Below are 18,185 nucleotides of genomic sequence, written 5' to 3'. Positions count from 1 at the left end.
TTCCTTTTCTGGAGGACAAGGATAAAGGGTCCATACCTACGCCGTTCCAATGCAAAACTGGCCTTTTCTCTTTAGTGTGATAGATGTGTGGGCATCCGCAGGGCTTTTAAATGGGCCATTCATCTTTACGATGGCCTCACTTATCTCAGAGTCCTTGCAGATCTGTTACTTCCCATTCCCACCACAAGCAAATGATGCCTCGAAACCACATGGATCAACCCCCTACCCTCCCACCCCCATCTCTGTAACAGTGGCAAAACGCTGCCATATTTACCCTCTCATCCTGGAAAGCTAACTTGGCCACAGCCGTGCGGGATGTTTGCCAGCGGCAACCCATTCCAAGCGGACCATGTGCAGACAAGCAATGCTTCATCCTGAAACTCAAGAGGAAAGTTTCCTGAAGGAGGAGACGAGAGAGAGATGGAAGACTTTTGCAAAGTCATTTGGCTCTTTCTTTTTGATACAGTGCATTGAGCAGCTCTGCATGCAGCCAAGTTCGGTCAGTTTAATGCCCACTCTGTTTGAGGAGAAGATATTTGAAGGACGTGAGCTCATTTGGGATGCAGTCGGTTGCCCTGTCCCTCCTGATGTTATCCTCTTTGACTTGTGGAGTAACAGCCATGATTGCTTTTGGGGAGCAGTGACTCATAATTGCACTCGTCCTGCTGCCAAAGTCTCAGAAGCAGTGTTTCCCTGTCTTTTTGTTGCTATGACTGCCAACATCCAAAAAATTGTAAATACAACATAAAATCATCATATGAGTCCCATTTTACCAAATGAGGATACGTTACATTAAGAATAATTATCAAGATAAGTGTTGAAGTGGAGCAGCCAGCATTAATCCTGATAAAAAGACACCCCCGGCCCCCCTCCACCAGAAGTCCCTATAAACTCTGCATCTGTTTGCAGGTGCATCTTTTGAGGCCTGAGAAGTGAGCATTATTTAATATGCCTCGTCTCTCCTCTGGATGTCAGCCTGATGATAACTTGTTTCCTCCACTCATCTCATAGCTCCCCTATGTAAGGTTGGCAAGTGCATGACCCCCACTGAAACACCATTAAGCTGTTTTTCCAATTTTATGGAGTCGTGTTCTGCCTCAGCCGCTCTCAGGTGGATTTACGATCTGCTGGTTGATATCCTTGCATGCCAAGACAGTATTAATTTGCTAAGAGAGAGGGGAGCCATTTACAGACAATGGAGTGGCATCATAATTGCAGGAACCTGACACCCTGCAGCTCCTTGCTGCTGTTGAACTGCTGTCAGCCAGACGATGAATAGCTGATAAGCTTGACTGAACAACACAGCCGAAACAACTTTAATTAAAATCAACTTTGGCTGATGCACTGAGAGCAGTCGGGGCCACTGATTTACTCTAAATTAAGTGTTAGCACTACTTTGTGGTGGATGCAAGAAGCTGGAATGCATGTTTGCGTGCAAACTAACTGCTGTAAATATCGCACAGCATGCTGCAGAGTATGGGAAGCTAATTATAAAAGATATGAAACTTTAACAACACGTAGTTTTAGTGTAAGAACCTTAATCGTACATTTATTTACCGCTTCACATGTACCAATAACACGCAGAGGGTTAACTTGGGAGTTCATTGATCTACCACAGAAAATAACTTTTTATCAGTGCTGCCCAGCTCTCCTTATCTGTGAAACTAGCTTAGAGAACCAGCAAAGAACGAACCTGGCAACTGACCACAGAAGGCATGTTTAAAGTCTGTGAGGGTAAAGCATCCCCAAAGAAATGCTTATCTGTGTCAGTTGAAAGAGAACGACAGAAAAGCAACGGCAGAGAAGAAGCGAGTAGACGATAGCGAGAGAGCAGAACAGATGACAACACACCAGAGAGGAAGTTGGGAAACTTTGGATTGAAAAGAGAATATGAAAGAGCCTTGGAGCACAGCTGGCTCACCAAGGGGTATAATGACTGTCATATTGCAGTGCATTAGGTCATACTCAGCCCAGACAGCTTAGCTTGATAAAAGGGGCCGGTCATTGGCGAATCACATACATAGCAACAAGACCCCATGGAGACGAGCCAAACAACAAAGTATTGTTTGCTCCTCATTAATGTTTGACTGACAGGCAAGAAGTAAAACTGTTGTGATATTTATGTGTGCTCTTCTTCTTTGTGGAAATGTCAACTTGTTGCTCTTGCAGCATCTTTTGCACCTACTGTTTGCACAAAAACGAATGCCATACCTGTACACTGAGAAGCCTGCTTTGATCCCCACTTATTAAAGAAAACGGGTTTCCTGATCTATCAGCCATTCAAGTTATGAGCATTTACGTCATCTGTAATCAAAACAGTCACATAATAAATTAATATTTTCCATTGTAATGCAATCAAAAGAGGAATTCAGTTGTAGCTGTTAAAGCTCTCTTGACAGGATCCCCCCCGAGGCTCACTGTGATGAGCGGTGATAGCTCATCATCGTTCCATCAGCCGTTGTTTATTTGAATTCCCTTTTCAGGGAAGAAAAGCTCTCTACCAGCCATTGTTTGCCTTGGGAACCCGGCTTTCTCTTTTTTTCTTGCTCTCAGCCAGATGGTTGTTATACACTTCCTGAAAATTCAATCCATATTTGCCTTTGCTACATATCTGCAGGGTCTTTTCTTTTCTTTATGCTCGTGTGTTTGCATTAATTGAAACAATGTTGTCATTGATCTTGCTTTAACATTTTTTTGGCCAGAGTTTAAAATGTATGGAGCCTGGGCAAAGAATATAATTATTCCAAACTTTTCGTCTATAATCATTCCAAAGACATTAAAAAATTTAATAGCACAAGTAAATTTCACAGTCCAGATTCTCAATAAAGCAGGACACATGTGTGGCTGAGTTTTACGCGCCTGTTTAAAAGCTTTCTCCAAGTGTTTGATTTTCAGTTTAATACACGGCTAATTCCTTACTGCAAACATTAGAGGCTGCTTTATAATCATAGTTCACGTTCTCTCTCTCTCTTTTTACAGAGTGTTACACTGCCAATGGAGAAGACTACAGGGGCTTCCAGAACCAGACCAGCCTGCATGGGGGTAAACCTTGCCTTTTCTGGAATGAGACCTTCCAGCACCCTTACAACACCCTCAAATACCCGAATGGAGAAGGAGGTCTGGGCAGCCATAACTACTGCAGGTGAATATTTTACTTTCCACAGAACCATGGAGCCATAACTTTAATTTCAGTGGTCACTGGGACATAAAAACTGCAGAATCAGACCCAATGAAAAATCCCTCAAAAGTTGGTCGACTTTACCTCAAATTTGAAGTTTATATAGCTTTTACAGTAAGTTAGGCATCTGCTATACATGCGCACAGTTTCACAACATAAAAGCTTCGTTCGTGACGCAATCCAGAACAGTATCTGTGTTCAACTAGTTAAAAAGTACATTTTTACAAGATTAATGAGATGTTTGCCACCATCCACACAGCTGAAATAAAACACTGCGATCTGTTAATGCATAGAATTAAGAACTTAAACTCCAGTATATCACAAGATACAAATGTGAGTAAAAAGCCTGAAGGAAAGGGATGTGCACAGTCGAATTTGTCTTCTTTCTTATCTCTTTGCTCACAAGCTCTCAGATTTCGCATTTTCAATAGAAGTATTTAGTTAGAAGAGAGTGGCATTGTTGTTTTCATCACAAAATATGAAGCTGCCGCCAGCAGCTGTCAGCTTGCTAACTGGGCTTAACACAAAGACTGGTAACAGGTGGAAACAAGTGGCCTGCCTCAGAGCAAAGGTAGCAAAAACCACTAATGAACACGTTGTATTCTGTTTGTTTCATCCTTACAAAACAGAAGCTCATGACCAGTAATTTCCTAGCCGGGAACCACTGCTCCAAAACTGTTTCTGTTCAACCTTTTTTCTTTTTATACCTTTGTTACTCTAAATCCAGGATGGAATCACTTCCCTCAGAGGTCACACTCACCTCAAAGTGACCTGTGCATCCATAAATTCATTTAAGTGATTAATAAATAAGGCCTGATTTCACAAATGCAGTTTCTGATCTTTTGTTGACAAGGATTTCAGCGTCTAGATGTAGAGCTAAGGGTAAAAGTTCATTTAGGCATTTCTCTGCAAGCTTCACTCGTTTCCACACACAGCCTTTTGAGCAAGCTTTACTGGCGGTTGCCTGGAAGAATAACAAATTTTTCCTTCATGCTGTTTGTTGTAAAGCAATCTTCTTTTGTGTTGCAGATCCATCAGATTTACCACAAAGTCCTAAGCTGTGGCTCACAGTCTAAGCCTGCCAATTATATAAGCACTTATCTTGTTTTTGTTTATGATGATGATCATTTGTTATTGATTAGTAGCGCCTTAAAAAGTTTCTTTTCAATACTGCTGTTTGACGGAGCTTTGAACTTCGTGGACAAAGCACTTGACTTTGTGAATAATTTAGAGTCATGTTGTTGTTGTCTTGCAAAGGGTTTAAACACCAGGGACCAGCTAAGACATTTGCCTCTGAATATTTTATATGTAGTACCAGAGGAGAACGTTTAGCCCTGTCATCACAAGGACGCAAATACGCCTGAAGAGTTTGTGTAAGCAAATCTCTATTCCTCATCCCTGGAATGTGAAGGGACACGGTGGCTTTGGGTGTCTAGCAAGCCCTTTCTCTCCGTCAGTCACACTCCAAGTACAACTGTCAGTATTGCATGCACAACTGTCAAACTTGTGTATTTTCAGGGAGCCACACTCATTCGTGAGTCAGTTCAAATTCGCAGAGACGTCCAGAACAGTGGCTTGGCCCGGATCGCCCGGCCATAAGAAACAGAACACCCCTTCCTCCTCCTCCTCCTGGGCCCAAAGCCTCTGAAACATTTCTCTATGTCATGGTTGTAAACTCATAACGGAACAATGCTTTCAAGTGGCACTGGACAGATTTGTTTTTACTTCAGCTGGATGGGAATTCGGAAGATTTATGAGCAGGATACATGCAGAGGATGGAGAAAAGCTTTCCTGCGTATTAGAAGCGTATTATGTCCAACACACCATTCAAAATGGACATCTTCATTTTTTGGATTTGGCTGTTTTCTTGGCCCCTGAAGCAGTAAGCAGATTTTCCAACTCACTGATAGCACGTAACTTTGCTTCACTCATGACAGAGGGATTTCTGTCACTTAGGGCTGTAGCAACAACTGTTTCCAGACTTTTTCAGAGACCCTCCTTGTAAGGAGTCACCCATCAGCATTGCTATGGGAAGCAAAGTGGCCTGTTCATTGTGGAAAGATGAGGGATGGCATTTTTGTCTGTACAAGGTCAAGCATTTGTGAATGTCTGTGCATGTTGTTGACTGCAAATGTTATGAACATACCCGCAGAAGAGGGAGTTATCCCACTGCATAAAAATGTGTAATGCTTGATTTGTTTGATCACAGAAAGCTGGCTCACGAGATGGATTTTTCCAGCCATGTGGGAAAGTGTCTTGGACATTGTTGCCCAATTTGAATTGTAAATCTCCTTATTTGCATGTGGTGCATCTTGCAATTCAAATTGTTTCCAGTGTTTCTTTAACCCCCTTTAACCTTCAGATGCTTTCTCATCTCCCTGACCTACCCATGTTTGTCTCTCCTCTAAGGTTTAGATTTTTGTCGACTATTTTTGTTCTGGCTAGAAAACAAAGAGGTGGTAATCCTTGGACAAAAGGAGAAGTACCGGCAAGAAAATAGAGTAAAATGAGAAGAGCCAGGGAAATGTTGGCATGTCTGACTGTTAGGCCAATTGTAGTGTTAAGAGGTGAGAATTGAAGCCAGGGCCCAGGTGGAAAGTGTGAATCCAGGAATCATCACACATCTTAATTTTAACACACAGCTCCAAGCAAATATCAAGTGTTGTGAAGCAGGGAAGTAGAGGATTACAAACTGACTTTTAGTCCCATCATTGGCGTTTTTTCTGGTGGTGATTTATTGGAGAGGGCACCAGAGTGGTGCTGAAGAAAGAACCCTAACAGCCCCCACATTTCATTTTTATAGCCCGCTATAAAATATCCGAGCGAAAACAGGGGGAAACTGGGCAGAGGGGAAATGTCACATTATTCCCCTGCAAAGAAAGGAGCACAAAGCCTCAGGAAAAGGACAAGAGCTCTCATTTCTAAGCTGAGTCTTAGCAAGGCTCATTTTGGCAGTGAATATCACATCGCTAATTATCAGCCTGGTTGGATTTTGAGCTGATTTCTTGTTATGAAATAGATGTTAATTCTAACTCTTGGTGTTGAGCTCGGATGTTGCGTCCTAATAATTATGCAGTTTTACGCTTAAAAAAAAAGACACTTTTTTCAGACCTTAAGCACTTCTTTGACATTTTGGTAATACTTTGTGACATTCATAAGAAGAGCATCACAGAAATAGAAATCCTGATTTATATTTCATTTGTTCGTTCTAATCCACTGTTCCTAAAGGGCTGCTATTGGACTGCATTAGTATGAGGGCGTGAATTGCTTGAAGGTTCAGTGGGTGGTTGAATAGCTTTGCCATCCATTTGATGGCTATATATATGCAGGTGTGTGTGTACGGTAGGATTTATGAGTGTTCAGTATGGCTTCTAATGCTTTTCCCTTACATAGATGAGATAATGGAAATGCCAGAGTGAAAAGTGTTCCCCAAGTTGATTGTAATTGAATCTCCACGATGTCAGGTGCAAATTTGAGGTCAGACAAACTGCAGCCAAGTTGTCCACTGGTGGTATTACTTTATTGTGATCCCAAGGTGCTGCTTTGTTAAATTGAGGAAGTTAATAGAAGTGTCCCACAAGAAGATGTACAGTGTTGCAGTAAAGCATCTCCCATCAACATTATATCAGAAGCATAGAAGGAACAAACTTCCTGTACTAAAATGTACTCCTTATTTGAGCAGGTTTTTGTGTTTGGTTTACAGATGGTTTGGTTTCTCTTGTCTTCGTTTTGAGATGTTAAGAGATTTCTGCCTCCATTCAGTGATGCACACCGCTGCTGGATATGTTTGGGGAACAATAATGATCTCCTGATTGTATATTATTATATTATAATCCACATTTTATCATTTTATCTGTCTCCAAGATGCAATTTGTTCTGTTCAGACTACTTTGGTGTGTGGTCCTATGTCCGGGTTAAATAATCTTTAAATAAGTGTATTAATATTGTGATACTTTGTTTTCTTAAACCATAATCTCTATTTTTTTGCTGCCCTTTGCATTGCAGATCACAGCACGTTGTTGTCCTTGAAGCAATTAACTTCTGCCTTATACAGACTGATATTGACTGACTGATCTTTGCTGATGCCGGTGTTCATCTTTTGCAATGTTTTTGGAGTTTGAGTGAATACAAATAGTAGATTGGTCAATCTGACTTATTTTGAAAAATCACTTTTGGAGCTAGGTGGTTTTAAAGTATTTCCTGCAACTTGGTTTGTGGTGTACAAAAAAGTTAACAGTGTGATCAGCAGCAGTGTCCTGTTTCCTCAGGCCTCACTGTCAACAGCTTTCATTTGGGTATGTTTTGTGCTGAAGAAATTGTTTAAACAAAAACTGATCTGCTGATTACCCAAAGCAGTGAGGACTGTTTATCTCAAAGCATACACCAGTCAGCCACAACATTAAAACCAATGACAGATGAAGTGAATAACACTGATCATGTGGTCGCAATGCGAATTATCTGCTGGGAAACCTCAGGTCCAGGCAGTCATGTGGATGCTACTTTCACACGTACCCCACCCTCTCTCGCTACGCACTGGGACAATGCTCCCAGCCACACTGCGAAAAATGCTCCAGAATGGGTCGAGGAACATGGCCTGGCCTCCAGAATCCCCGGATCACACTCTGATTGAGCATCCGCAGGATGTGCCATAACAGGCCAGAGCCACAGAGGCCCCACCCTGCAACCCACAGCACCCAAAGGATCGCGTGCCAACATCCTGTTGCCAGACACCCAAAGGCGATCTTGTGTCCATGATCCAATCAGACCAAGCTGTTTTTGTGGGCTCACATCACCTACGCATTATAGGCAGGAGGTTTCAATGTTGTGGCTGATCAGTATATAGTTTCTGTTGCTGCTGTGAGTGCTGTGAAATCATTTCATTTCCCTTAAACATATCCTGGTGGAGGCTCAAATCTCAGAAACTGATATTTTCCAGGCACGTTTAAACCAAGATTATTGACATATAAGATATCAATAAAAGTAAGGTAAAAAAGTATGAGGCTTGTTTACCAGCAAGACAGGACACGGGAAGATCACAACTTCACATTTAGCACAAGTAGACCATGAGAGAGCAACAATAGACAGTAGACTATACATATCAGCCTACAACTAACAAGCCCTCTTCTTCAATACATGCATTCATGGAGCACAGCAGCGGGCAGCAGTTTGCATGCTAAATCATCCAAGTCAATTAAAGAGTCTTCTCTCAGGCAGTAAATTGCCAGACTCTGATCTGCTGTTGACCTCAAATCCCTATCCAGACAAGCCTCTCGCCACCACTTTGCAATCAGCATTTCTCCACTCTCCAATTCGGCAAAATGATGAATGTGACTCTTTCAAGTTTTTTTTTTCATATCTTCAATTGTTTAAACAAAAGTCACTGTAGAATCTCGAGTTTATCTCATGAAAAAATGTTAGGACGTTTCATTTCCAGATTTCCAGAATTTGAAAACATAGTCTGAAGTAAAGGATTTTTTTTCAGTAGTTACGTGCAGTTTCCGTGCCAGGCATCATACATTTTGGGATTAACGTAAAGGAAACCTTTTGAACAGCAGCCAGCTAACAACAGCTGTTTTTCTCAGTCTTCGTCTGTAAGCCCCTCTTTCCTTCAAATGCGCAGCTTCGGAGCCTTTGAGGCAAAATGCAATGTGGCTATAATTGGCTCAGTACCAAAGTGTGTGGCTCACTCTGAGCAAAATGAGTCAATCAGCGTAATTGTGCCAATTAAATGTCCAAACATCTTCTGTGATCTACCTCTGGGTATGGGAGTGTTTCAACAAGCTCATCTACTCAGAGCCAAGCAGGCAATCTGTGACGCACACAGAGGTGAATGCAACCTCAGACACAAACACACAAACACACACAGGCAGACACACTTTATGCAGTATATATATACGTAAAATGGATTTCCGCATTACGGTTTCCACCGATCTGCCCTATGCTACCTCAGCTGTCTGCTTTCCACCTTGCATTTTGACCCTCACAACACACTCTGTATGTGTGCAAGCTGGCAGCTCGAGGCAGGATTGATTATATTTCCCAGTTATTTGGGCTTGCCTGTTCATTTAGCCCTGTGGATGATGTTCTCATGCTTTTACTGAAAGGGTGTGTGCAGGTGTGCGTGTGGGTTAGAAAAAGGATAAAATGCTATCTGGGCTCCAGGGTTTTGGTGAAAGCTCAGAGAGGGGGAGCACACTACATCATGTACTGTTCAAAGATGTCAGTAGGTCAGATATGGGTTGGGTGGTCTGCTGGATGGATGTTTTTTTAATGCTAATGGCTGTAATTCATGCCTGTCTTTTGGAGGGATGATTAAGAAAGTGCACTAAATTACATAAGTGGCAGCACTATCTTAGGTTTGTTCTTGGAGTCTTATTTCAAATAGGACTATTATGTGTTGCCCAGAAAGGAAAGAAGAGGAAGAAGAAATGGAGAAAGGGTGTATATATCAGTGGTTTTATGCTTGGACCCAGTTTTTTTTGCTCTTTTCCGCCATTTTAACAGTAGCCTCGGGGTAAACAAACAGGTGTCTGCCTCCAATTTGGGTGGAGCGACAGACAGATTTGCACTCATGATATCAAGTCCAAATTTACTGGCAACCAAAGCTGGTTTCCTGTGAACATGGGAAAATTTTAGGTTGAGAGTTGTTTCGGATGATCGTGACTAGATGAGCCTTTTCTTTAAGACTCCCATGGCCAACAGGATGCAATAAAGAAAGCCATGTTTGCTAGGAATTCAGAGTAAAAGCTTTAAGGAGCTTAAACTTCAGTTCAACTCTGAAAAGTCTTCTTTGTCAATACCTCATTCTCAGTGTGAAAAGAGAGGAGGAAACTCAGGATAGTGTGTTAGATAGCAGAATAAAAGACGTGGAAACGCCCTTCACAACTGTGCGCACAAAAGGTGAAACAGGATAGTGCAGCGCTGCAGGGCTTTGTCAAGATGCTACAATGAGGTGTGTCAAAAGAGATGAAGAAAAGGTTTTTGGCAATTACCGTCAGCGCTAAAAAATAGCGATGTCATCTTAGAAGGCTTCTTTAGTCAGCACAGAGTGTATTTTTCCAGTTTGGAATAATCTTGAAATGGAGCTTAAAGAGATGAAGCAGACCAAGTTGTGCTTCCGCTGCACACTTGCTGCTTTGACTTTATTTATCGACAAATTAGAAGTTACTGTAAAGGTCATGATTTACAAAGCTGGATGATTACCCTGGAGATATGAAGCCTGCACAAGGCTTTTAGGTATCTTCAATCCCACTTCTCATCGCTTTTGTAAGTGAAACTGAAAAGGAAAAGCACTGAGGGGCCCATCAGCCTTATTCTCATGGGTTTAAAGGGCCTTGATGAGGATCAAAAGAGGCCATAGCCTCAGACAAAAGCTTGGCCCCATCAGCCGTCCTTTTTTTTAGGTCTGTGTCTGGCCCAGAACAAAGAGGCTTTCCCCCCAACCTCTAACTAGACCAATTGGACTGGCTCTTGACTGGCATGCAGGGTCGAGCCTCCAGAGTACAGAGGAAGGGGTGAAACCAACAAGCACCAATGGGTGCTACTAAGGATGACTGACACAGCTGAGATAATCTCCTTCTGAAACATAGTTGAGTATTCAGTCGATAGCCGGTCTTTGTGTTGTTATGTTTTTGATCTGATATCCCACTATCATCTCTTCTTCCCATGCTTTTCCCTAACCCTTTTTTTTTCAGCTCTCCTCAATCTTTACTCTGAGAGAGAGCAATCTGATGCATTCACCCATCATTTTTTTAATAATAGATATCTCAGTACGTGCAAAATTTCCTTATTTCCACTTTACTTTAAACAAAAAATGTGCACAACAACAAACATCTGGCAAAGAGCAGGGCAAACACCAACCAGTTTTTAAATGAAGCTGGTTGTTAAACAGGGAAACATTGCAAATTATGTGCTGCTATACTGTCAGATTATAATTTTATAATCACAAGAGGAGCTTCAACTATTCTTCCCACTATTTGTTTCTTGTTTAAAATTATCCAATGCAGGCAAATGATTGTTATAATCTTCTGCAGGAATCCTGATGGGGATGTTCAGCCATGGTGCTACATTGCAGATCATGAGGACGGGATCTACTGGAGATACTGTGACATCCCTACATGCCAGAGTAAGAGACTGCCACTCCTTTATCTCGCTCTCTGTCTTCATCCCTTCCATGCCCTCAGGGGCAAATCTTGGGCATACGGTCCAACCACTTTCATTGCTATGCTCATCTTCTCGCCTGCTATGAATAGCTTTTATGGACTGCGGTGGCTTGTACACAGCTATTATCATCTAAAAAATGTCTCTAATTGCCTTCCGTCACTCCTCCTCCTGCCATGCCTGGGCCTGTCTTCACTTTAATGCAAGCTGTCACTGTGTGTGTGAATGTGTGTGTGTGCATTTTTGTATATATCTATCTTCATAAGTTTCCCCCTTTGGCTTTGCAGCTTGTTTTGACATGCTTTTTTGATGTGAGCGACTATGTGCATCTACCAGTTTGTGGATGCTTTTGTGTGTTTTGTTCACATGTGGGTGTGAGAGTTTCCCTGTCCAGTAATTCCGGGATTAATATGTGTGATGGACTGTTTACACAGGGAGATTTAGTGCTTCTGTGTGTCTTCTCTACTAGTTTGGCACATATCTAGAAAGAGCTGCCTGTCTTTAATCCCGGTGCTTTTGTTCCCTCCACCTTTTTAATCGCTCCTGTTGAAAACAGACTCTGATGGATCAGCCTAACACTGTTTTTGATGCCAAATATCTGAATACCAGCAGAGGAGATTCAGATCTAGTGATTTACGGCAAGTAACTGGTGCACATGCTGAAGTTATTAAATGCAAACAATGTGTTGTTACAAAAGTGCCAATAAAGTTGGGAAACAAATATTATTTTAATAACTAAATGAATCTGATAAGTGAACACAATAGGAGAGATAAAGGCAAAAAATTTTACCAAGCAGAGCTTGACTGATTTGTTTAACTTACATAAATATTCCATTTTCCTCTTCAGTCATGAATAACATTCCATTTAATCTAATCAAACCCCACTTTATCACTGTGTGCCTGAGATTCCTTCTCTATCTTTATGTATTTTCTGTTATTAGTTTTCCAAATCCTTATCTATTGCACTTCTCCTGTGGCTGCCTGAGACCTTTTCATTCCTTAATATTTAATGTGTGTAGTGTTTAGTTATATCTGCAGTGCTTACCACTGTCACCTCATAGCATTAAGGGTCTAACCTGTTGTGCAGCCAGGATCTTTCTGTGTGGAGTTTCCACGATCTCCTTTTGCCACCACGGGCTTTCTCTGAGGTTCTCTATAGTGTGAACACTTGTCTTTTTTAAAGTGTCTGACCCTGTCTCGTGATTAATACCGGCTGAGCCTCTGATCTTTCCATGTCCCTCAAAAACATAAGCAAGTATAGCTGATAGATGGATGGGTTAGTGGGTTTTAGCTTTGATGCTCTAGTCTAGAAATCCTAATTAATAAAGACTAAAGAGCACAAAAAGAGGTAAAAAAGAAGAAGAAAATGCAGCCTGTCTTGGAACTTGAGGTAAAACAGTAGAAATAGTGCAGGTGCAAAGCTGCAAAGCTTGCAGTAGGTACTACTAGGCACTACCAGGCCTCAAGAACCTCCCAGCCCCTCTAGCTATCCCACCATTATCCTGTCTGAGAGTAGCATGCCTGACTAAAGCCTGCTGTTTGAATGGCCCGGAACCCATTAACCCGTCTAATAATGCCTGTTGGCTGCACGGCCTGTGTGTATAGCCATAGTTATCCTCGGTATATTATGCATATAGGAGCTTGTCTGTATCCCATTAGAGTTTTGACTGACCTATTTCAGACAACTGTCCATTTAGCACAGTGTGTTTTTCCTCCCAAACCACAAAGGTTTGCAAGAGCAGTGTGTACATTGAGAGCTTGTCACTGTCTTTGGTAAAATTAGGCCAGCTTTTATTCCGTATGGGTATACCATGTGCTGGTTGAGCCTTGTTTTTGTTTGGGATCCTAGTACTGCGTGTGTAACCCATCCTTGTGACATGTGGCCAATTTTCAGCTGCTCAGAGCTTTGCCCATATCAAGTGCTGCCTTACATGATCGTTCCCTTTTTTGTTTGGCTGTTGAAAGTTAGATAGAGCAATGAAACATAAGAAAAGGAGATGGGGTGTGCTGCGAGCCAGGCATTCAGTGTCATGAAAACATGCTTGTTTGGTGGAGACGGTTTCTCCCTGCAGGGGTACGAGGCAGCTTTCAGACACGAATGCTCTGTCTCATCTATTGTAAAACCACAATCGCCACGTGGTGCCTCACCTTCTGGCGCTGCGTGTTCTCAATCTTCTGCGTTTGAGAGCTTCGGCTGCCAAGTGAGAGAATGCTGATGTTCTTTCGGTGTCAGTGTTCTCAGTCTGCGGCTGGCTACAATAGCCTCAAAAACACTGTGGTGTGCCAGAGGAAGGGCAACAGTGGTCTGTGTTTTCATTTTGTCTCACTTTTGTTTTGTCTGTGCCTTCGTTTTGTCTGCTTTTTTGCTTACGTTTGATGTCGTGTGGTTGGTAGTGGGTCGCCACTCGCTGAGCCACCTGCCGCAGCCTTGCTAGTGGTTCGTCTGTGATCCAGCTGGGTTTCCTGTCATCTAGGGTCATGCCACCCCTGTTGAGGGTGACACACCCTGATGGAGCATCCACAGACAGGCAGGTCACACGAGGCCAGGAACACATCGTCTGACAGTGTGGATTACAGCGTAGGTCAGTACATTTGTTGATCTTAGTAATCCCTCATGGCAGCGTCATGTGGTGGAATTGTCTAAACATTTCAAAAAGGCACGCTGTCAGTGCACGTCTGTACACAATGACAGCTGCGCAGCAAGTTATGTCCTAAAGGTAGAGCCCCTTCTCGTTGCCAGATCGGTAAATGCTCGCTGTCGTTATATGTTGAAGTCCACATCTTGCTTCGAACATTAGCCTTGCTTTTCTGACAGCAGTTCTAAACATTTTCACATAACTAAAATCTCATTTCCCCTAAAATTATCTCATTATTAAACTGCACTGAATGTTAAGAGTTCTTTTGAGTAATGTGACTCTTTCATTCATTGTGAAATGTAATTTTCTCAACGTGGTAGGTGAGTTGAATGCTGATACATTTTAACCAGGCTTTTAGTGTGCCGAGAGGACTATGTTTTAGCAATGAGCTGTAGAAAGCAACAAGTCCACTCAAGTCCTCCAACTAAGTGATCATATCTGTCGTGTCTTCCTAAACCCATACAAGTATTCCTGAAACAACATACGCAACGTGATAACATGCACGTCAGAAGGCCTCAACACACCCATTTTTTGACCCAGAGACTGAAGGTTAAAGCTCGCCTGTGATGGGTTGAGGTTGATGTGCACACTTTTGATAATGTTAAACTCAACTCAAAAAGCTCCATTCTACAGGGTGCCAAGTTAAAGGTGACGCCACTCATTTTTTACATGCAATTTTTCACGCGTTCCACAGAGGCCATACTGTAGATCATAATAACAGCTTGTGAAGTCATTTTCTGAGGAAGGATATATAAAAGATGGACATGGCCACACTGATGTCACAAGTAAAGTTGTAAATTCCTGTTGTAACACTTCAAGCTGAGCATTTTGATCATGGCTGTCTTGGTATCTTGACCATGGGGTGAATGTGTCAGAGCAACCATCCTGCCTGCTCGTGTTCTGGTGACTCGTCAATAACAAGACAAGTCTGTCCTAAATAATAATATCAGTAGAGACCAGAAATGTTTGCTGAAGAGACTTTTTTTAACCAAAAGAGTCACTGCTGGCTGTAAGAAAGAATGCATTTTAAGGAACTTCAAAACTGGTTTTACATTTCAGACTTAAAAGCTACATCCATCCTTTATATACAGTCTGTTGGGAGGAAGGAATTTTCTAATGAGGTGGAAGGAAAACCTGTGACCAAACCAGCAGGTTTATTAAATTTAAAACAAAGCCAACTGCTAAATCCATTAATTCAAAGTGAGACAGTAAGTGGGAGGTAAAAGAAAAATGAGTTTGTGGTTACTTGCATTGACAGCAGATTCATCAAACATTAGCTCAGTTTGAAAATATGCTTTACTCACTTGTTAAAACATGCAATCATATTAGTGATTGATAAGATGACAAAAAAAACACGAAAAAAAAATCTTAAAATTATAGACCTAACTTTTTTACAAAGGATTCTGTTGCTGTACGTCTCTGTTGTGATGTTCTGAAATGCTTGTTTACATGACCACTGACAGTGTGATGGTTCCTTCCCTAAAGCATTCCATACTGCAGAGACATTTTCTTTTGGTGTGGCTCCTTGAAGCTGACACGCATTTGCTTGATGCTATGCGCTGACTGAATTTGACTGACAGAGTGAAACTGTCAGGGTGAAGTCCTCAAGCGTTTGCCAAGATAAAGTCGCTTTGATGTGCACATTGGAAGCTCATCTTTCAACAGCATATAACCAAGAAAAACTTGTTATGCCACTGTGTTCCTGTAGTATGGAGATGTGGAGCATTTGAGTTTTCCCCTTGGTTTCCTTCACTAGAATAGTTTGAAAATACATTTTTCCATGACCAATCCTAGGAATAATAAGAGTTGATAAACCCCGCTAAGCTTGCCCATGTTGCCGATTTATTTCAAGTTATATAGACTATATAGAGTGTGGTGTACAGTCTCTGTTTATTTTAGACATTGTTGCTGTGGCTGACGATACCTGCTGGGTGGTGTTAGGATGAGAGACATTATCTTTATGCCAATATTCCCTTAAGCTCTGTGATACTTTAAGATATCATTTTGTTACAGAGCTGTCAATGTGTTTGCGCCTCACTTACAGTAAGTTATTCTTTTATCTGTTTAAACAATTGAGTGAATGTCTGACTAACGCTGCCGGTCAACATGCAACAATAGTCTCAGTATGAGCGGCACTACACTCATCTGGCAAGGCTAACCAGTCACACCTTAAAAAGCATTAAAACAAAGCAGTAATGTGTTTGGTTCAGGTTTTATTGCTGAACGTTGAGGTAAATATGAAGTGTTGAGATAAGTGCCTTCATTTACGGTGATTTATGATGACGCTAAATGCCACTTTGAAGTTGCGGATCACCTTAGTAAACCCTGACGTACTCTTGAGTGAATGCGATCAGGTGTGCTCGTCCTCGTTGTTCTTGTACAGTGTTTTGTGAGGAAAGTGAACAGTCTGCATGTCAAAGGTTTATAATGTCTGACACAAGTGTTTCTTGGACTTAACTTACTTTTGAAGTTGCTATAAATGTCCATCGTCACTGCTTAAATACAAGCTGTAAACTTTAATGAAACCCTTTCCTTGTAGTGTAGATTATTTTTTTTTCCACTATATAGAAAGATGCAGTATACCACATCCTTCCACCCAGTTAATGATTTGGATTCAGTTAGTAACAAAAAGTAGAACCACTGGGTTTGTAAGGTTGTGATTAATAGAAAAAATCTAAAGGGCATCAACCAGATTTTTTGACAGTTTATATAAATCTACTAAATACAGGATAGTTCAGGGTTCACAGGTGTTTTTGATTTTATATATTTATAATCAAACTATTTTTATATGCAGCTCTAATAGATTTATATATATATTAGAGCTATTTTTTATATTTTGTAACTTTTTAATGTATTGTATTATTTAAATCTGTTTATCAGTTACTGTTCTTACTGCCTTGGAGCAACTGAAACCACATAATTTTCTCAGGGATTAATAAAGTATTCCAATTCAGATTGTGATGGTTTTAAAAAGGTTTTACAGTGAGGATCCTTTTTCATCATTCTCTGATGTCCATTACTGTCCACTTTTTAGGAATAAAATGTAAATGAGGCTCTGCTTGGTTTATGAACACAATTGTATAAAGACCTTCAGATTTTTGTATAAAATTGACTTTAACCTTGTGTAACTGTAAATCTGTGTGTTTTTATAGGAATCTACCGTGAATAGGTAAAAACTCAAAGTAGCAGATATTGTAATAAAATGTCTGTACAATATAAAATGTGTTTTAAATTAAGGATTCATTTTTGAATTTTTCATTTCGCCCAATAATGTCCAGAAATGCCTAACACCTAAACTGTGTTTTGCTTTTAATGTCTTGCATCTCTTTTCTACAGCAGGTCAAGTAGGGTTGTAGGCGAGACTCATCTAGAGGTGTCTAATGCAGGCTTGTCTCTATGTTTTTATTTTCATGTCAGAGTTAGTCCTAATGTGACACCATCCAGCGCTGAATGATTACACATGGGTGGTGTTCCTTAAGTTTAAGCTCTGGGAAAAAGGGAACGGGTTGGAGAAAGTTTTTATTTAGTATGTTATGATTGACAGGAAAGCTCAAGTAAATGGTTGAATGAGTGTCTGAGACGAGGACAAGTGCGAATCAAAATAAGCAAGAGGTCAAGACAAGTTGGACATGTGGTTTGGAAGCCCAGAGTGAAGCACCACAGCCCTGCCTCGTGGCTGCTGTGGTTGCCTAAACCAGGGATGCCTTCAGGTTTTGCTACTACAGTATTTTTCTCACTCTGTCATTGTTTTTAGAGGCAGAATATTTCCCTTAGGTGGTCTTGCACCAGCTTTCACCACAGCCAGCTTTTCGGCCATAATACTGACACAGGTTCAGGCAACATTGCGTGCGTGTATATGCACGTGTGTGTGCACGTGCGTGTCCCTGCACTGTTACTAGTGCAAAACCCAGTGAGATATTTAGAGTCTCAGAGAGAACATTTAATGAAGTGAGCTAATTTAGGCCTTTCCTTATTTCTTTAATAAGCTCCTGTATGTAAAAAATTATAAGTACTGAAGTTGAGGTAAGGTCAGTTATGCTGTACTTATGAGTTTTAGCTTGAGATTCTTCCCCCCACACAAACACATTTTATAATGGAAAACTGAAAATATGAGTCATTCTGTGTTGTTAAAACACAAAGAATGAACATAACAGATGATCCGAGAGAGCCTTATAATGTGGTTTCCCTTAAAATCATTATATTCACAAAAGG

At 41.2% G+C, this 18,185-nt stretch overlaps 1 protein-coding gene across 3 annotated transcripts in view; it reads left to right on the top strand.

Moving 5' to 3' along the window:
• kremen1 (kringle containing transmembrane protein 1) overlaps window positions 1–18,185 on the top strand; it is a 64,313-nt gene that overhangs the window by 22,801 nt on the left and 23,327 nt on the right. For all 3 annotated transcript variants that reach the window (XM_063489562.1, XM_063489561.1, XM_063489560.1), the window contains exons 2-3: window positions 2,980–3,142; window positions 11,212–11,303. In XM_063489562.1, the coding sequence (XP_063345632.1) occupies window positions 2,980–3,142; window positions 11,212–11,303 (255 nt within the window). The remainder of the gene's footprint in view (window positions 1–2,979; window positions 3,143–11,211; window positions 11,304–18,185) is intronic.

The sequence above is a fragment of the Pelmatolapia mariae genome, linkage group LG12 (genome assembly GCF_036321145.2).
Source record: "Pelmatolapia mariae isolate MD_Pm_ZW linkage group LG12, Pm_UMD_F_2, whole genome shotgun sequence".
NCBI classification, from domain to species: Eukaryota; Metazoa; Chordata; class Actinopteri; order Cichliformes; family Cichlidae; genus Pelmatolapia; species Pelmatolapia mariae.
This window is presented reverse-complemented; position numbering and strand designations above follow the sequence as displayed.